Source organism: Podarcis filfolensis (genome assembly GCF_964270895.1).
Source record: "Podarcis filfolensis genome assembly, chromosome: 2".
Classification (NCBI taxonomy): Eukaryota; Metazoa; Chordata; class Lepidosauria; order Squamata; family Lacertidae; genus Podarcis; species Podarcis filfolensis.
In genome coordinates this window covers 96774051-96794715 of record NC_139605.1, presented here as the reverse complement: position 1 = coordinate 96794715, position 20665 = coordinate 96774051, and the positions used below count along the sequence as shown (strand labels likewise).

The 20665-nt window shown below is 46.7% G+C and overlaps 1 protein-coding gene across 1 annotated transcript in view; it reads left to right on the top strand.

Annotated features, from left to right (window-relative positions):
• LOC310755582 (dynein axonemal intermediate chain 2-like) overlaps nt 1-20665 on the top strand; it is an 81944-nt gene that overhangs the window by 52288 nt on the left and 8991 nt on the right. The window contains exons 17-27 of the mRNA XM_083598735.1: nt 4841-4966; nt 8061-8255; nt 9913-10059; nt 11264-11386; nt 12713-12860; nt 13999-14173; nt 14372-14570; nt 14770-15040; nt 17290-17411; nt 18096-18250; nt 18349-18454. Of these exons, the coding sequence (XP_083454861.1) occupies nt 4841-4966; nt 8061-8255; nt 9913-10059; nt 11264-11386; nt 12713-12860; nt 13999-14173; nt 14372-14570; nt 14770-15040; nt 17290-17411; nt 18096-18250; nt 18349-18454 (1767 nt within the window). The remainder of the gene's footprint in view (nt 1-4840; nt 4967-8060; nt 8256-9912; nt 10060-11263; nt 11387-12712; nt 12861-13998; nt 14174-14371; nt 14571-14769; nt 15041-17289; nt 17412-18095; nt 18251-18348; nt 18455-20665) is intronic.

Sequence of the window (20665 nt, the reverse complement as noted above, 5' to 3'; positions counted from 1 at the left end):
ATCGTGCTCCAGCTGCAGGAGGCCCCATTAGCTAAAGTGGTACCTCAGGTTAAGAACGGTTTCAGGTTAAGAACGGACCTCCAGAACGAATTAAGTTCTTAACTAGAGGTACCACTGTACTTACTTTCACATTGTCGTGATGATGTGCATGCCTTCTGCCTTAAACCTTTGCGTGGGAAAAGATTGCATTCACAGCCGAAGCACCACCCTGCCTTGAAATCTTGCTGTTGTCTCAAGTGTTCCTACCCCTTCCTGTACCCCATAACTTGACTCTTCTCTGGCAGCTCCCCCCCCCCATTCTTCTGCCTTTATGGCTGGTGTGCACAAGGTCCTGGGTGCAGATAATCGCCTTGGCAACACACCAGGACTCAGGCTAGTATAATATTGACACTCATTAGCAGCTTGGAACAACCAGCAATAAAGCGAAGGAAGGAAGCAACTGGAAAAGCACCACTGGGACATGAGCGGTGCGGTCCCTTTGTGCTTCTTTCCAACTTTAAGAGAAAACTGGGGTTTGGCAGTTGTGGGGGAGAAGGGAAGAGAAGGCGAAGGAAATTAGCCATCATCTGCCCATCTTTGCTTCTGGCATCCCCTCTATGCAAGAACCCAGCTCTCAGTAGCCTCTGTTCCTCAAATCAATTCTCTCTCTCTTTTAAAAAAAGAAAAGAATATTTTATCTTTTCACATATAGAAAGTTACATTTGTTACTCAACAGTTATATTCCAAGTTCAACAAAACTAGTGACTTCCTGCTCACCCAGCATCAATGTTTATAACCCAAATTAAATACAATTGCGTTTGAAGGTTCTGCCTTCTCTCATTTCATCCTCTCTAACATATTTCTTAATGTATTCTGCCATTTTCTGACATTCAAACCCTGCGGTGGTCTTTGCATATGGGAAATAACTTTTTATATACACTAGAAATGGTTTTCAGTCTTTTTAAAAAGATTCTAAATTTGTGTCTTTTATCAGTGCCATCATTTTTGCCATCTCTGCGTATTCCAAGATTTCTTTATCAGCCATTCTTCCTTTGAGGTTGTTCTCTCTCCTCCTTCCATTTCTGAGCATAAGAGAAACCTTGTCACTGTAGTCACATACCTAAATACCGTTGAGGATTTCTTTGGGATTTCGCTGTCTAGTATCCCCAAGCAGGAAGGATTCTGGCCTCTTGGGAAAAGCAGGGTTGCCATACACCCGGAATTTCCTGGACATATCCAGAATATTGCAGTTGGAAGCAGTGTCTGGGTAGAAATCAGCAAAATGTCCGGGAAATTCACATTTCAGTAGTGTCATTTTTGCTAATTTTCCATAAAACAACTCAAAAACAACAAAACTCAACAACTTTGGCAAAATTGTTATTATTGTTGTTGTTGTTACTATTATTATTATTATTCAACAACTTTTGAAATATAGCAACTTTAAGGAAAAGTCACTTGAATTTTTTTCTTAATTTCATTATACAGTGGTACCTCGGTTGTCAAACGTAATCTTTTCCGGAAGACCGCTCGACTTCTGAAACGTTTGACAACCAAGGCGCTATTGTCGGTCGGCAAATTCCTTTTAAAAAATGGATAAACTCGCCTCGGAATCCATTCAACTTCCGAGGTGCGTTCGAAAACTGAAGCATTCACTTCCGGGTTGTCAGCATTCGAGTTTCAAATTGTTCAGCTTCCAAAGCATTCGACAACTGAGGTTTCATTGTATACCATGTCTCAAAAGGCTCACTCTCTCTCTCTCTTTTTAATAACTTTTTTTTTTATTTTCCAAAAATAACAAAAGGGGGGGATCATAAACAAATTTTTAAACCACAATTTTTTTTTGGTCAACTTCCCTCCACTCCCCCTCTTGGTTCCTTTATAATATACTTGTTCATGCATGTCCATAAAACCTTATATACTTAACAATCCAATTTTAAAACCTTCTTCATCTTATTACAAGTGACTTTTAAAAGTTATACTAATGTAAAAATCTATACACAAAGCTTAAAAAAATATGCATTGAACAGTTACCCTTTTTTGTAATAATCCTGCATAATTCAGTAATTTATTTTGCCAATCTTCTGCTTTATCTTCTTTGGCTGAGGCTTCTTCCTTCTGCAGGGGCTTTGAAAGGCTCACTCTCAATGCTTATTCAGAAGATTTAACCCATGGAAACCATAGGGTCTTGTTTTGTTTTCACACGTTGAGTGGGGCACCTGTACGTGTTTGTTGTGCAAAGCCTTTAGCCCAAATCTCCCCCATGTTGATCCAAACTGACTTCAATACATGACAGAAATATCTGTGCTACTGCCTTGCTACAGGCTATAGGCAGAACAATAAGGTGAATAAGGTCTTAGACTGCATCTTTAACTTTCTAGTGCAAATTGGATGCCAGCATGAGAGACAGCTCTAATGCAGTCCTTATTGACACTTCTGGTATTGAATTTATTGATTGCCTGACGCATTAATGGCCAGTGCCAGGAATCTTGACATTTACTGTAGGTTTGATGGGAGATATCCACAAGGAGTCATGGCCAGCAGTGGTTTCCAGGGTTGTTTCCTTGCTTGCTTTTAAGCTAACACAGCAATTCAGGCGGAGTGTCGTTGCAAATGGAGCCTTCTATGGCCCAACAAGCAACTGCAGCTATGATTCCAGGGTCCCTGTTGGGGAGAGAATGTGGGGAGCAGAGTTTGAAGCAGTCCTCAAATGTGGCTCTGTGATTCAGCTTCTCAGTGACTGTTATGTACTGAGTTGAATAGGATCCAAACTGCAGCAGTCTGATTGGTCCTAGAACAATAGGATCCAAAAGGCAGCAGTCTGATTGGTCCTAGAACAATAGGATTCAGAATGCAGCAGTCTGATTGGTCCTAGAACAATGCAGCAGTATGATTGGTTGGCAGGAACCACCCAATCATGCTCCAGATAGAAGTGAATCCACAACTTGATTGGCTTACAGTAGAATTCCGGAATTAGCCAATCATGTGCAGCCCATTGTGTAAATAATGTATATAAAGCAGATACTTTGAGGGGACTTGCATTCATTCATTCCTCCTCACCACTATGAGCTGAATAAAGAGCATGAAATCACTTTGCGACTCTGAGTATATTTCAGTGACCTTGTGTCCAATTCTAATAGTCAGTGCTGCAGCCATAGGCAGACTCTTGTGGGAGACAGGAGTGACATCTTACCTACTTGTGAGCGGCATGCAAGGGGAAGAATGTTCTAATAAACATTTCTTTTGCCAACGTATATAGTTCATTTGTTCCTCTCTTGCACCAAAAAGAGAAAATACTGCCAGATGCTCTGGGCAGAACAAGGAAGTAATAAATCAGCACACTTGCATCGTAGTCTAGGCCACGGCATGGATAGATAGATATCAACACTGCAAATCACCCCTTCTGTTTCTGATGCTCTTGCTTATGAAGCCAAATTGGGAGCACTCACAAACAAGAGCGAGGTATCATCGGGCATGGGGAATTCCTGTGGCTTGCAAAAGTACAGAAAATATTTGGGGGGGGGGGGACTTTAAGGGGCAGGGCTGTTGACATTTCTAATCCACCTTAAGGAACAGGTATGGGATTGTCACGTGTCACATGTCCGTTTACATTCCAGCACAGTATGCTGGGAACTTCTGTTTGTGTATAGCTTTTGCTTTTAGCTGTTCTCTCTGAGACAACATGAGAGAGAGACGACATGTTTCTTTGTCCTGATTTATGATTAATAAATCTGTAGTTGTAGTATGCTTCCACAAGCCTCACGCCTATTCTGTGTACGCAGTTCGATCTGCTGATAGTGTGCCCTGGCTGAGTAAGCCTGGGTCACTGATTTACGTCAGAGCACAGGTGATGGCCTTTGCACTGGGCCGCTGGAAGGAGACGGCCCAGCCAGGGCAAGCCAGCTGGCCTCCCGGCCCTCTTCATGCTGACAAGGGCATCCCCTTCCCCAACAGACCAAGTTTGGACATATCATGCTGATTGACAGTTGTGGTGGTGGTGAGGAGAGACACAAGAAACTGGTGAGGTGGGGGGGGAATGCAAGGGAATAGCTAAGATCCTGAACAGTTATCATCCACACTGCGACCCTTTGCTTCTGTTCCCACTGGCAAAAACTTGTTCTAAACCCATTTGGCTACTGGAACATTTCTCCAAAGAACTTTCAGGAACTGTAGATGGGATGCTGAGAATTTTGTTTTAGCTCAATTCATTTGTTAACCTGATAGTGTGCTTCCTGCAGACACATTGTACCACATCGGCTTCTACGAAGGGGTGCCCACTAAGGATCTCTTGCTAGCTGAGAAGCTGGAGCTTCAACCAAGGAGGGCTTTACAATGTTCTTAGTCTGACTTGACTAAGCCTCTGGTGACCCATTGTCTCCAAACCCCATATTGGTGCCTTCTAAAGGTAAAGGGACCCCTGACCATTAGGTCCAGTCGTGACCGACTCTGGGGTTGCGGCACTCATCTCGCTTTATTGCCCGAGGGAGCCGGCATACAGCTTCCGGATCATGTGGCCAGCATGACTAAGCCGCTTCTGGCGAATCAGAGCAGCGCACGGAAACGTCATTTACCTTCCCGTCAGAGCGGTACCTATTTATCTACTTGCACTTTTACGTGCTTTCGAACTGCTAGGTTGGCAGGAGCAGGGACCGAGCAACGGGAGCCCACCCCATTGCGGGGATTCGAACCGCCAACCTTCTGATCGGCAAGTCCTAGGCTTTGTGGTTTAACCCACTGTGTCCTAGGCTCTGTGGTTTAACCCACAGCGCCACTCACATCCCATAATGGTGCCTTCTAGAACCTGCTAAAAGATAGCTAAGCTGCTTGCAATGGTCCTTCAGCCCCTCTTACTTCCCCCCTCTAGATCTACAATGAGATGATCCGGGACCTGCTGAACCCCTCCCTGGGCTACCTGGATTTACGTGAAGATTCCAAAGGGATAATCCAAGTGGCTGGCATCACGGAAGTGTCTACCATCAACGCTAAGGAGGTGAATGGGAATAAACCAATTATACAACGGGGGAGGAGCAGGAAGCCATAAATTTTGCTGCTGCCAAATGCAGTTTTACAGGATAGTGATCCCGGTTACGAATTTTATGTTCCGAAAGAGCCTGCCATAATTGTGTACCTATCACTGCGGCAAGCTGGGGATAATTCTAACTGAAGATCTCAATACTGAATAGCCCTACAGTACTGAATGACATTGCCAACAATGGACAGCCTTGGACAAGACCACTGGTACATCTATCTCAGCTTCTACGTTCCTTCTGTGACCAGGATTGCATGTTTTGCCCTTGTTGTTAGGGACGCTGTCAGTGCAGCATCCCCACATAGCATCCTGGTTAATGGCCCACAAATAATCCGACCCTCTCCCCCCCCCTTTTTTTTAAGTATTCTGTATTTGTGTTTTTGTTGCTAGAGAGTAAAACCATATTAGTCAATCCAATTGTTTGTTCTGCTGCTTATGAAGAGGTGAGACAAGCATTAAGGCTGAGTTTGAAAAGGTTATTCTTATTTGCATTTGGATTTAGTTTTTTGAGGCAGGAGGGGGAAAACGTTAGCAGTGATGGAACAAGAAATTCAATATTATTTCCTGGATATTGGTTAAGAGGAGAAAGAGATCAGCCCATGACTTCTTGGCAACAGCAGATGCTGTGGTTTTGAGGAATGGACCGGCATGTTCACCTGAACGTCTTGCTGTGTTCAGTGGGGCCTATTCCAGATAAATGAGCATAGGACTGCAGCCTCAGAAGACTTGGGCTACGTACACGTGACAGAATTAAAGCAGATTTTCCCTCCCCAAAAAATCCTGGGAATTGTAGTTTACTCTTTACAGACCTATAACACCTTTAAGAAACTACAGTTCTGAGAATCCTGTGATGGGTGCTTTAAAAGTGTGGTATTGCTGCTTTTCCCCCAACCTGAGGAAAATGCCTGTTTAGGTTTCGGCCAACCAGAAACATACCCATTTCGCAGAGTTGTTGGGTGTCCCCTTCCCCCTTCTGTTTCCCAGGATGTTCCTCCTTTCCTTTGGTCCTCGACCCCCCCCCCCGCCAAATCCCCCTAACAATTCTCATGAGCTTTACCTCCTTATGTCTTTCCCTGATGACTCCATTTTGGTGCTCTCACCTACCTCTCACCAGGTAGTGGCTTCGTGTGGCGTTCGTATGGAGCCCCCGGTCATCTCACGAACTATTGACCCGTACACCACTAATCCGCTGCCACCAACCAGGTCCTCCCTGGTAAAATCACTTTAGTCTTAGTCAGCTTTTCAATTAATAAAGAAGAGTGTATTTTATTTCAGACACAAACAAAACTTTTACAGCATTCCAAACATTGTTGCTGTCAGAGCTACCCTAGGTCCCAGCTCACAAAGGACCAACGCTGCTTCGTTGTTAAGTATAAAAGTCTTTATTGAAGTTCAGTTTCACTTCCAGAGCCGCAGCGCGCAGCCCCACGTCTAAAGTGTCAGACCACTGATGCTCCGTCTGAGTCTCCTCCCCCTTGACACCAGTTTAAGATTCTAGCCTTGCTCCACCTTCTCCGCTGCTCCTTCCTCCTCTGGGTCCGCCTGCCCGCCGGGGTTCCGCCCTTTCTAGCCTCTTCTCCCGCTGATTCCCCTGAGCCTTCTCCCTCCCTCCGGCGGGCTTTAGGAGCTGGTTCCCCATCCGGGTCTCCTGCTGTTCCACGCGCCTGCACATTTGAACTTGGCGCGCGCGCCCAGCCAGCAGCTTTCCTCCTGACCGTTCCACTGCTGCTGTCACTGCTTCCCCCTTCGGGGGGGCTAGCTGCAACTGACCTCCCCTCCGTTGGAGGCGTGGTCAGCCCTGACTCCCTCTCTGGAGGAGACACTGCCCCTGACACATGTGACTCTTCCCCCCCACTACGCTCTGGTGGGGAAACTGGTCCCGATCCTCCACTGCTGCTTTGGGGTTCCCCTCTGGCTCCTTGTTTCTGGTGCGTCCCCCCTGGGACCCCCCTTGCCCTGACCATCGGCGCCCCCTTCTGGGAATCTTCTGATTCGCTGGAGAAGCTCATGGAATCTCTCGGGCCACTGTCATACTCCCCTACGCTGCCCTCGGATTCTTCCCCTTCGCTCTCCCAATCCTCTCTCCCCAGTGCTCCTGCTCCTGATTCCCTGACAGTTGCTCTTTACTTTCTTAGTCTTATTTTCCTCTCTCTATCTCTTCTACCTCCCCACACTCAAGAACCCACTGCCCTAACTGTCTCTCTATTTCCAACTGCCTTTCCCAACCAGCCAACCCACGAAATCCAACCAACTGCCCCCAACAACTCCCAATGAACTCCCAGAACTAGCTTTATAGACCCACTGACTCCACCCCCCTGGGTCCTGTCTGTGCAACCTATTTAACTATTTCCCCTCCAGCACTCTCTCATATATGTTAACGTCACACTTCGCTCTTACAACACCTTTAATATTTTCAGTTTCTGCACTTTTCTGAGTTGAGGGAAGAGGAGGGAAGGGGAATATAGACTCCTATTCCTGAAGTGTCTGTTCATGTAAATATTGCTACGAAATATTACTACCTCTGGTCCACTCAGGAGAGAGCAGAAAGCAGAAAAAAGGAGAAACTCTGGGATATTGTCTTATGACTTCAATGAAAATAATCTCCCACAATGAGAAAAGTTGGGGATCTTGTAAGTCTGATATGGGAACAATATGGAGGAGGTAGGATGTACATTTCTAAATAATGCCTACAGACACGTCCAGCTGAATATTGGCCTTTGTTTGTGCAGTGACCAAGAGGGGTGCAGGCCAGAATAAACTTGCTCTTTTATCTGCAGTTCCTTAATCCTCTCTGTTTCCAGTTACTTACTTAAACAGCCAGAGTTTAAGTAAGCCTCCTATCAGTAATATCCATGGCTGTTGGATAATTTTACATTGAGATAGCAAAACTTTGGAACGTCAGGTGTTCCTAGACTACAGTTCCCATCATCCCTGACCATTGGCCGTACTGGCTGGGGTTGATGGGAGTCGGAGTCCAAGATCTATTGGGCCACAAGTTCCCTGCCCATTTTAAGAAGGATGCCTTTGTGCCTTCCGCTGTTTCCCTTCCCTGCAGATCATGCAGCTGTTGATGAAAGGCAATAAGCAGCGTACCCAGGAGCCCACAGCGGCCAACCGGACTTCCTCGCGCTCCCATGCTGTGCTACAGGTGACCGTGCGCCAGAAGAGCCGCGTCAAGAATATTATGCAGGAGGTGCGCGTGGGGCGGCTCTTCATGATCGACTTAGCTGGCTCGGAGCGGGCCTCTCAGGTATGAGCAGAAAGGGGCAGGCTTCTCATCAGGAGGAGCACACCATGTTAGTCTAGGGCAGGGGTCAGCAACCTTTTTCAGCTGTGGGGTGGTCCACTGTCCCTCAGACCATGTGGTGGGCCGGACTATATTTTGGAAAAAAATATGAACAAATTCCTATGCCCCACAAATAACCCAGAGATGCATTCTAAATAAAAGCACACATTCTACTCATGTGAAAACACCAGGCAGGCCCCACAAATAACCCAGAGATGCATTTTAAATAAAAGGACACATTCTACTCATGTAAAAACACGCTGATTCCCAGACCGTTCACAGGCAGGATTGAGAAGGCAATTGGGCCACATCCAGCCCCCGGGCCTTAGGTTGTCTACCCCTGGTCTAGGGCAATGTTTCCCAAACTTGGGTCTCCAGCTTTTTTGGACTACAACTCCCATCATCCCTAGCTAGCAAGGTCAGGGATAATGGGACTTGTAGTCTGAAAACAGCTGGAGATCCAAGTTTGGGAAGCACTGGCCTACAGGGTGCGTATTTCCTGAGCATTGTCTGGAGGCTATGTATTTCCTTAACATTGTCATTGAAGCCCTCTGGTGCTCAGCCTGAACATGTGAGGGCCAAAGTGTGTAGAGGAATGGGCACATTGGCCCCACTCCCAAATCTTTGTGTGTGTGCCAGGTTTGCCTGCTCCACTCCCAAGCGTCACATGTTTAGTGTGAAGAGCTGAAGGGGCTTTTTTCTATTTGCATGAATGAACTTAGTGGGCCACCTCTCAATCGGGAACCTTGATAAGGCAGGCTCTGAAGGGGGAATGCTTAAAAAGTCCGCTTAAGACCTTAAGACCCATGTACCTATGGGACCGCCTCTCCTGGTATGCCCCACAGAGGACCTTAAGGTCCACAAATAACAATACTCTGGAGGTCCCGAGCCTCAAGGAGGTTATATTGCTTTCAACTAGAGCCAGGGCCTTTTCAGCACTGGCCCCTACTTGGTGGAATGTTCTGTCACAAGAGACTAGGGCCCTGCGGGACTTGACATCTTTCCGCAGGGCCTGCAAGACAGAGCTGTTCCACCTGGCCTTTGGTTTGGATTCAGACTGACTCTTATGTTTCCCTCCCCTTATGGTCTTGATTTATCAGCTACTTTGAAATGAGGCTGCATTTTAAATTGCATTTTAACCTGTATTTTAAATTGGTGTCGTCCCCCCTCTTTTTCCCGTTTTTACTGTGACTTTATTGGTGTTAGCTGCCCTGAGCCCGGCTCTGCCTGGGGAGGGCGGGGTATAAATTATTATTATTATTATTATTATTGCTAAATTTGTGAAGGCCGGTGTGAGGAGAGGTACAGCCAGCAATGGGCCTGGGGCCACTGACTTCATTCTGGTCCCTCTACACACTATGGGTGTCCTGTCTGAAGGGGGGCTTGAAAGGAGTTAAAATGAGGAGAGAGTGGCATTCTTTCCTTCCTGAGACTGCTGCTTTGGAAGAAGCTTGAAAGCTGGAGTCGAGGGCACAAGAGAGCACAGCAAAGACGAGGGCAAGAGATTCCAACCCACTCTCAAAATTGCAGCCGAAGCAAACGTCTCAGCAGGCCCCCTGCTTGGTTTTTCTCGGAACAACGATTCCATTCTTGTGTCCCTCCTACTCTCCTTCTCCCACAGACGCAGAACCGCGGGAAGCGAATGAAGGAAGGCGCTCACATCAACCGCTCCCTGCTGGCCCTTGGCAACTGCATCAATGCGCTCAGTGACAGGGCAGGGGTCAAATATGTCAATTACCGGGATAGCAAGCTCACTCGCCTCCTGAAGGTAGGTCTGCCTGCGGGGTGGGGCTGGCAAGGAGGGTGCCTAATCATGCAAGGTGGGCATAGCCTGAATTAAATGATATGTTCTCTCTCACACGTTCACGAGGCAAGGTTGGCTTGCGGGGAAGGATTTCATGCCAACGTGCATTGAATTGTAGTCCTTATGCTTAACAACAGCAACAACAAAATGGCGGCAGTCTGGTTCTCGCTACCCCCCGCCCCACACCACAGAGTTTTCTTTTGTCTCCTGTGGGGTGGGAAAGAAAAGACATAGCATATTTGGGGGCTGCAGTCAAGGAAACAAAGGGACAGTGGTGTTCTTCTTCTTAAGGTGACAGAGGTAGGAAGAAGTGGAGAAATTCAAGGTGGGTTTGGTATTGTTGAGAGCCTCATATTTGCCACAACATTTTGTTCCTTCCCTAGTCCTCTCATATTAGGAACCAAACGTTTCTCAATGTAGGCTGGGTGGGATGACAGGACCACAGTGCCCAATCTTGCCCTCGAGCGGAGGCCATGACATGTGATCAACACCCAAGTGTGCCATGGCAAGTAAGGTCAGGTTGGAGTTGCAAGGCTTTATATCACTCCAAGCAAACAACTTGCGCTTACAAGATTCGGAACTCAAATGAAACCTTTCATTCCTCTTGGGTCATACTTCCCTGTATCAGGCTCTGTACCCTTCCTGAAGAGTTAAGAGACAAAGGCATAGTCCCGTGTTTCCCAAACTTGGGTCTCCGGCTGCCTTGGGACTACAACTCCCATCATCCCTCGCTAGCAAGACTATTGGTCAGGGATGATGGGAATTGTAGTCGAAAAAGCAGATGGAGACACAAGCTTGGGAAACACTGGGTTAGTCCTTTGTCCTGGACATCCTGTAGCCTCTCACTCAGCTACCATCTTGAGTATTCCTTATATTAGTAAGCAGACATTGGGGAGATGAGGCCCCTGATGTCAGTGGAGCCAGGGGGAGGGGGATATGGCTCTGGGGGCACTGTTCTGTGGTGCATGCATCCCAATCTAGGGCAGCTTTGGCTTAGAAGGTTCTTGGCTGTCCAGCTCAGGTTTAGTGTGGGGCCCAGTTTCTGGCTCTGCCACTTGCTCCTCTACTCTTCCTGATCTGGCTGGTTTGTCCTCTTCTGTGTCAAGAGTCCTGGCTGCTGCTCAGCAGCTCCTATGTTAAGACCTACAACTTTGCTCCCTAATCCTAGGATTCACTAGGCGGGAACAGCCGAACGGTAATGATTGCTCACATCAGCCCTGCCAGCAGTTCCTTTGAGGAGTCACGCAGCACCCTGACCTATGCAGAGCGTGCCAAGAGCATCCGCACCACGGTAGGATCCCCCAGACCCCACACCCTTTCTCTAAAAGTTCTTTCACTTTCTAGATTTCTAACATCTCTCTTTTGTGGGCGCAGTGGCATAGCGTGGGTTCCCAGAGCCCGGGGCTGTGCAGAGCGTGAATGGGAAATGACATCTGTGTCACCCAGGGGACGCATCCACAGAGATAAGAAGAGTTGTTCCGTTGTCTGGAGCGCTCACTTCTTGGTTTGCATGGAGAATCCATTTTTGGTGGAGCCCAGTGATGGAAGCCTGCACCTGTATTGAGGCAGCACCAGCTGTTGCAATTTTGCACCCCTAACAATTTTGCGCCTGGGGCAAAATGCAACGCCACTGGGTGGACATTCTAGTTGTTCCACCAGAGCCAAACCAATCCTTTAGTCCTCGAGTCCTGAGCATCCTAAACGCTGGAACCATTCTCAGATTGACACACAATTGTAGGGAACAAGACTTGCTCCAGGAAGTGACAGTTTTATATCATACAGGACATCTCTTTTCAGAGCATGGCAGCTATATGATTGACAGGTTGGTAGACTAGATGGACCACTGGTTTCATCTGATGGTGTTGTACTTATGTCCTAGAAAAATGGGGGGGAAAGTAGAAAAACACCAGTCTCTTGCATTTCCAGTCTAGCAACCTTCTAACTGTTCTCCCCTCACAAAATATTAGCCAGACTTTCATCAAGGTTCCCTACATACTGTTATGTTTTCACACCACCACTGATGTCTCCAGTCTTCCCATTAAGTATCCTACCACATAACATTTATATAATATATAATAGTACATTTCCGAGCACAATTCAAAGTGTTGGTGCTGACCTTTAAAGCCCTAAACGGCCTCGGTCCTGTATACCTGAAGGAGCATCTCCACCCCCATCGTTCTACCCGGACACCGAGGTCCAGCACCGAGGGCCTTCTGGCGGTTCCCTCACTGCGAGAAGCCAAGTTACAGGGAACCAGGCAGAGGGCCTTCTCGGTAGTGGCGCCCTCCCTGTGGAATGCCCTCCCACCAGATGTCAAAGAGAACAACAACTACCAGACTTTTAGAAGACATCTGAAGGCAGCCCTGTTTAGGGAAGCTTTTAATGTTTGATGTATCATAGTATTTTAATATTCTTTTGGAAGCCGCCCAGAGTGGCTGGGGAAGCCCAGCCAGATGGGCGGGGTATAAATAATAAATTATTATTATTATTATTATATGTAATGTTGGTGGAATGTCCTTAAGTTTTCCTCCCACATCTAGCAATTTAAGAGAACTTAAATTGGATGCCACAGTGTCCATGGATTTCCAGTACTCATTCCCTCTCTCCACCTTGGCAGGTAAAGCGTAACCTTCTTAATGTCTCATATCACATCGCCCAATACACAAGTATCATTGCCGACCTACGTAGTGAGATTCAGCGGTTGCAGCGCAAGATTGAACAGCAAGAGCCACGCCCAATGCGGTCCGATATCCGCAGTATACAAGGTAGGAAGAGTGAGGGATGTTTCTGCCAGGACATGGACACTTAACATTCCTGCCTCTAACCTTCCTATGCCTGTGGTAGCTTCATGCCTCACCGAGTGACACCTGTACAAAGGGAACAGGTGCCATGGGATGGGTGGGCAAGATGTTCCTGTGGCCCTCAAACGTAGCTGAAAGGCTGCAGTTCCTTCAGCTTTTACACATCACCCAAAAAGTATAGGCTCGGCGGTGTGTTGAAGGTTTTGGAGAGTGTTGGTGCTGACCTTTAAAGCCCTAAATGGCTTTGTCCTTGTATACCTTAAAGAGCGTCTCCACCCCAATCATTCAGGCCGGACACACCAAGGGAATGAAAGACCTACATTGGCTCCCAGTACGTTTCCAAGCACGATTCAAAGTGCTGGTGCTCAGTGGCGTAGCGTCGGTTGTCAGCACCCGGGGCAAGGCAAGTAATTTGCACCCCCTAACCCGTGGATTTGCGCCCCCTAACCCGTGGATTTGCGCCCCCTAACCCATGGATTTGCCCTAACCCCAGATGTTGCGCCCGGTGCGGCCCGCCCCCCTGCACCCCCCACGCTACGCCACTGCTGGTGCTGACCTTTAAAGCCCTAAACGGCCTCTGCCCAGTATACCGGAAGGAGCATCTCCACCCTCATCATTCAGCCCGGACACTGAGGTCCAGCTCTGAGGGCCTTCTGGCGGTTCCCTCACTGCGAGAAGTGATTTTGCAGGGAACCAGACAGAGGGGTTTTCTTGGTAGTGGCACCCTCCCTGTGGAATGCCCTCCCAGCAGATGTCAAAGAGACAAGTAACTATAACCTTTAAAAGACACCTGAAGCCCCACATAGGGAAGTTTTTAATGTTTATGGTTGCATTATGTTTTTATATATTCTGGAAGCTGCCCAGTGTGGCTGGGGCAACCCAGTCATATGGGCGGGGTACAAATAATAAATTTGTTGTTGTTGTTGTTGTGTATCTAACAACAACAACAGCAGCAAGTTGTGCAGTGGAGAGCTTGGTTGCCCTCATAGCACAACGTGAGGGAAGGGAGAAATAATAGAGGTGTTTGGTAGCATCTTCTTGCTTGACATTTTGACCAGACTCCTTGCATTGGTTCTTTTTCCCTACCTGCTGTTCATCGTAGCTGAAGTGCAACTCCAGGGCAACCCCTTTGAGAGGCAGGAGATGGACCAGCTGAGGGAGCAGCTGATCAGCACCTTCCGGGAACAAATGGATGTGCGGCGCCACCTCATGGAGCTAGAGAACAATTACATGGAGATCCAGATTGAGAGCTCTCGCCACCTCCTGGCCATTGCTGAGTAAGTAGGGAGCTGAGAGCTGGCAGGGCACCTTCCCACGTTCTTTGGGGTTCCTAGTTTGAATTCTCTGTGAGTCTGTGCTCTGAGCCTAGGCTGCCATGTCTGAGTAAGGGCGGGAAAATAACACTGCTGGGTTTATCAGTGCTTGGGCCCTGATGCATCTTCCATCCTCCTTTCCGCACTCGCCTCGCCCTACAGTTGGGAGCAGGAGAAGGCACGGCGGGCCCAGAAGTGGCGAGAGGAGCAGAGGAAGGAGAGCTACAGCAAAGATGAAAGCGAGAAGGACTCCGACACTGGCGACGACCTGTCGGATGTGCCAGAGCCGCAGGAAGTGACGTTAGCCCGGGAACACATTGCAGCCCTCCTGAGGGAGCAGGATAAACTTCACAAGCAGAAGGTATTCAAGCTCAAAGGAGCTAAGCAATGGCCACTCTAAGGGAAGAGAGGGATGAGGGCCTAGGGTTGCAGCCGCAGGGGGATTGCAGCATCTGTTGAGGCTGAGCTGTTTGCAGCCAGCAGGAGTCTCTTGGGCAGCCCTTCTGCTTGCTTTTGCTGGCCCCCTGTGACCCCGGTGTGTGACTTCCCCCCTGTGCCAGACAGAGCTGGAGAGGCGGTTCTGGGAAGTCCGTCAGCGTGGGCACCGGCTGGAAGAGGCTCTGCCCTGGCGCATCAGCTCCGAAGAGCAGCGGGAGGTTCTGAGCCTGCTCTGCAAGGTCCACGAGCTGGAGGTAGAGAACACGGCCATACAGTCAGGGGCCCTGCTGAAGGACAACCTCATCCGCCACCAGGAGCGGACCGTGCGCCGCTTCGAGCGCCACCGCAGCCTTTGCCACCGCATCATCCACGAACAGCGGCAGATCATCCATGGTACGGCCGCAACCGCTGTTCAGTGCAGACGTAGGGGATCCGCTGCACCTTGCATTCCTAGGGCATGCGATCCAGGACATGCAGAAAACCACATTTCCCACCTTTTGCACTAATTGAGAATGGGGTGTGTGTGTAAGGCTTCAGGGAATTAGATCCCTCCCATGGTGTCAGCCAGGAATCAGAGAAAGGATAAAAGCTCTTACCGTGCAATTTATTCAGTCATTCACAGAGAGCGGCGAAGGAATGCAGCCAGTGTGGTGCAGTGGTTAAGAGCGGTAGTCTCGTAATCTGGGGAACCGGGTTCGTGTCTCCGCTCCTCCACATGCAGCTGCTGGGTGACCTTGGGCTAGTCACACTTCTTTGAAGTCTCTCAGCCTCACTCACCTCACAGAGTGTTTGTTGTGGGGGAGGAAGGGAAAGGAGAATGTTAGCCGCTTTGAGACTCCTTCGGGTAGTGATAAAGCGGGATATCAAATCCAAACTCTTCTTCTTCTTCTTCCCTATATAATGACGTTGCTCCAAGTAAAATCCCACCCCTCTGCGTCTCCCCAATTCTACATCATTCCTATGTCGGCTAATCTGAGCTTTCTGCTACCGAGTTCTCTGTTCTAATACCCTCAATCCCTGCCTGGTCCTGGGAGAGGGGGGTGTCAGGAATGCTTTTCAGAGACACTGGGTTTGTCAGCTATCTCTCCCCCGGTTCTTCTCCCAGAGGCGGAGCTAAGTGCTCCGGTACCCGGAGCGGTGCACATCTTGTGCACCCAGGGGCAGGGCTAGCCACGAGCACCAAGCATCCCAGGGGGGCAGGGCGGTGATGTCACCCGGGGCGGATCGCACCCACCGCACCTCCCTTCCTCCGCCAGTGGCTTCTCCTTCTTCCTGCTGTTCCTCTTTCCCAGCTTCTGCAACCTCTGAACTCTGGCCTTCTGCAAACCACTGTTCTAAATCTATACTGTCCTCCTGTTCTCGGAAAGGTTCAGGGAAGGGGGTGGCGGCCTCCACCATTCCTCCTCAGTCTAGCCCCTGACAGTGTGTGTGTGAGTGAGAAAGGTACATCAGTGTGGAAATGTCCCTGAGATGTTTTAAAGCACAGCATGGGTTCGCATTTTGTTCCCTCTCCACTCTTTCTTTCAATCTGATGCAGACTGCCTATGTTCATAGACCATTTTGAACCCATGGTATAATGTAGTGCTGTTCTACGTAACTTTCAGGGGGAGTTAAAAAAAACCACCTTTACAGTTTACCCAAACGTTTGAGGGCTGAACAACAGTGCCGGATTACCAAATAGGCAGCGTATGCACCAGCTTATGAGCCCCACAACAATGGATCAAAAATAATATTGGAAGAAAATTACAAAAACATATTAGGAAATTATTTGCGAGGCCCGAGATTTTGACTGCCTGAGGGCCTCCATGGAGTTTAATCCGGCACTGCTGAACAATGTGGTTCTGTTAACCTTGAAATTATTGGCTGTGTCAGGAGATACGATTGTGTTTCTTTTTAGATATTTTCATTGATTTATTTGTATTCTATTTTTTTTAAATTTCAAATTTTTATTAAGTTTGTTTTACAACACATACACACACACACATAGAACTAAACATAAAAGTAATAATACACAATAAAAACAACAACAAAGATACAAATAAAACATAATAACGTAAGGAAACTTACACAGATCAAACCATATATATATGTATATATATATATAATATTTCAATTCTTCTTTTCTTCCAATTGACTTCTTCATCCTCAACACGGTTCTCTTTTCGTTTTTGGTAAACTGTCTCCTTCTTAGTTCATTATTACCCCATTTTCTTTCTGTTTTTAACTTTTATACCATAATTTATTTTGCAGAAGTTAATCAAAACAAGTCCAAATATTAATTTGAGGGCACTACTTTTGATGGTATTCTCTATATTTTCCCCATTCTTTTTGAAATGTTTGCTTGGGCTGACCCCTAATGGCTTCTGTCAATCTAGCCAATTCAATATAATCAAATAATTTATCTTGCCACTCATTTTTTGTCTGTATTGTTTCTTTTTTCCAATTTTTGGCAATTAGTGTTCTTGCAGTCCCTGTGGCATAAAGGAATATCCATTCCATTCCATTCCATTCCTTTATTTGTATTCTGCCTAACCCATTTATAATAGGGGTCATGGTCGCTGTTGCAGACTAGACCTGAAATATGTGTGGAGCATTGATTCTCCATTGTGCAACCCTTTCCCCATCCTCTCTCTTCTTGCCAGAGTCTCAGCTGTCGGTGCCATCCCACCTAGAAGAATTGTATCAAGCCTACTTGCATGAACTGGACGAAGGAGGCTTGGACCGTGTTGCTGCCATTGACCGAGCAGCCGCCCGGGCCCTCAAGGTACCATGCTGCCACCGCGTCCGGTCCTAATCCACAGCAACAACTCATTGGCGGCACCAGCCTTCACCTATAAAGACCACACTGTCTGACCTATTATGAGTCCCATTCTGCAGGAAATGCCTGGCTTGGCATGGCCCTTGTAAGGCAACTTTGGGGCTCTACAGACCTAGCCAGAATCCTGTTTCTCACTAGGCTTTCTGCGCAAGCCTAAACAACAAAGCAGAAGGCTTTTTGAACCTAACCACCTACAGCCAAGTCCAAATCAGAGGCAGCCAACCTCACCCCAATGTTTATCCTTGGGCTCATTGTTGCATCTGCGTTAAATAATCAGAAAGATAAATTAGCAGGCAAAACCCAGAGAAACCAAGCAACCAAGCATATTACACCAATCCTGGCCCAACTGCACTGGCCAGAAGCGGCTTAGTCATGCTGGCCACATGACCTGGAAGCTGTACGCCGGCTCCCTTGGCCAATAAAGCAAGATGAGCACCACAACCCCAGAGTCGGTCACGACTGGACCTAATGGTCAGGGGTCCCCTTTACTCCTTAATGCCACCGGTGGTGTTGCCCCTTCTTGGGCCATCAACTTCAGCTACGAACTATAGGTGGAGAATGCAAGGTTGCAGTTGCTTTTGGCTATACCTGCAGGGCTTTCAGAGCATCCATGTTCTGTTTTCCCTGCAGGACACCTCTGTGCCAAAGCTCCCCCCACTCCCGGTGGAAAGTATCCTGGACTCTGACCAAGAGAGTGTAAGGACACTGGGCTCCGAGTACCAGCAGCCGCCCCGGAGGGATTCCCGAAGGGGCACTCTCCCACCCCTTGTCCCCGAGCCAGACAGGTAAGATTAACTTGATACCTTTTTGTGGAACGTATCTCATGCAGCCCCCATCTCAAGATCTGATATGAACAGGTTATCTTTCTTTCTCTTCTCAGCAGTGAAGCAAGCCAGGTGTTCAAGGCCAGCCCTCGAGCCCGGCAGATCAAGAATTCAACAGTAGTGACACCGCCCCCTATCCATGTCAACGGCATGATCACTCAAGAGGTGTGAATCGACAGGGGTGGGGGGAGTGACTAATAATAATAATAATAATAATAATAATAATAATAATAATAATAATAATAATTTATTATTATTTATACCCTGCCCATCTAGCTGGTTTTCCCCAGCCACTCTGGGCGGCTTCCAACAGAATATTAAAAACAATACAGCATCAGACATTAAAAACTTCCCTAAACAGGACCGCCTTCAGTTGTCTTTTAAAGTAAAATGGTTGTTTATTGCCTTGACATCTGCTGGGAGGGCGTTCCACAGGGCAGGCGCCACTACCGAGAAGGCCCTCTGCCTGGTTCCCTGTAACCTCACTTCTCGCAGTGAAAGAACCGCCAGAAAGCCCTCGGTGCTGGACCTCAGCGTCCGGGCTGGATGATGGAGGTGGAGACGCTCCTTCAGGTATACAGGACCAAGGCTGTTTAGGGCTTTAAAGGTCAGCACCAACACTTTGGTTTTTTTTTTAATAAAATATTTATTGAGATTTTACAAAAAACAAAGGTTTACAGAATAAAAAGAAAACATATAAAAAGAAAGAAATAAAAAAACATACAAAAATACATAAAATAGAAAAAATAAAAAATAAAAATACAAATACAAAATGCAAAAAAAGAATAAATAAGAAAAAATTAAAAACAAATCCATTTTTTTGTAGCTTTAAGCTCATTAGCTTGTTTCCTTGACCTCCTCACACCTCCCCTTTTTGTGTTCCCATTTACATAATTAAATCAACAAATCCTTACCCTCTTTCATTTATCTTAACTCTATATCTTAACATATTATAACTCTATATTTTCATCCATTATCAATCCATTTTTGCATATTCTTATTAACTTTGTTGCTAATGCCACTTATTTTCAATCCAACATCATTTTAACGTTCATTAATTTTACAGTGTTTCTGCAAATAGTCTTTAAATTTCTTCCAATCTTCTTCCACCAACTCTTCTCCCAGGTCTCGGATTCTGCCAGTCATTTCCGCCTATTCCATATAGTCCATCACCTTCATCTGCCACTCTTCCAGGGTGGGTAAATCTTGTGTCTTCCAATACTTTGCAATAAGTATTCTTGCTGCTGTTGTTGCATACATGAAGAAAGTTCTATCCTTCTTTGGCACCAATTGGCCGACTATGCCGAAGAGAAAGGCCTCTGGTTTCTTCAGAAAGGTATATTTAAATACCTTTTTCATTTCATTATAGATCATCTCCCAGAAAGCCTTAATCTTTGGGCACGTCCACCAAAGGTGAAAGAATGTACCTTCATTTTTTCTTTACATTTCCAACATTTGTTATCGGGCAAATGATATGTTTTTGCAAGCTTGACTGGTGTCATGTACCACCTGTATATCATTTTCATAATATTCTCTCTTAAGGCATTACATGCCGTAAATTTCATACCGGTGGTCCACAACTGTTCCCAGTCAGCAAACATAATGTTATGTCCAACATCTTGTGCCCATTTAATCATAGCAGATTTAACCGTTTCATCCTGCGTATTCCATTTTAACAGCAAGTTATACATTCTTGAAAGTATCTTAGTTTTGGGATCTAACAGTTCTGTTTCCAATTTTGATTTTTCCACCTGGAAGCCAATTTTTCTGTCCAAATTATAGGCCTCTCTTATTTGATAATAATGAAGCCAGTCTCGCACTTTATCTTTTAATTTCTCAAAACTCTGCAATTTCAATTTGTCTCCTTCTTGTTCCAATATTTCCCAATATTTTGGCCATTTGGCCTCCATACTGAGCTTTTTCTGAGCCTTTGCTTCCATTGGTGACAACCACCTTGGGGTTTTATTTTCAAGTAAGTCTTTATATTTTATCCAGACATTAAACAATGCTTTCCTGACAATATGGTTTTTAAATGCTTTATGTGCTTTAACCTTGTCGTACCACAAATATGCATGCCACCCAAAAACATTATTAAAACCTTCTAAGTCCAAAATGTCTGTGTTCTCAAGAAGCAGCCAATCTTTCAACCAGCAGAATGCTGCTGATTCATAGTAAAGCTTAAGGTCTGGCAGGGCAAATCCGCCTCTTTCCTTTGCGTCAGTTAATATTTTAAATTTTATTCTGGGCTTCTTGCCCTGCCAGACAAATCTAGAAATATCTCTCTGCCCCTTTTGAAACAGTCCATCTTGTCCAAAATTTGCAATGATTGAAACAAAAATAACATTTTTGGCAATACATTCATCTTTATAGCTGCAA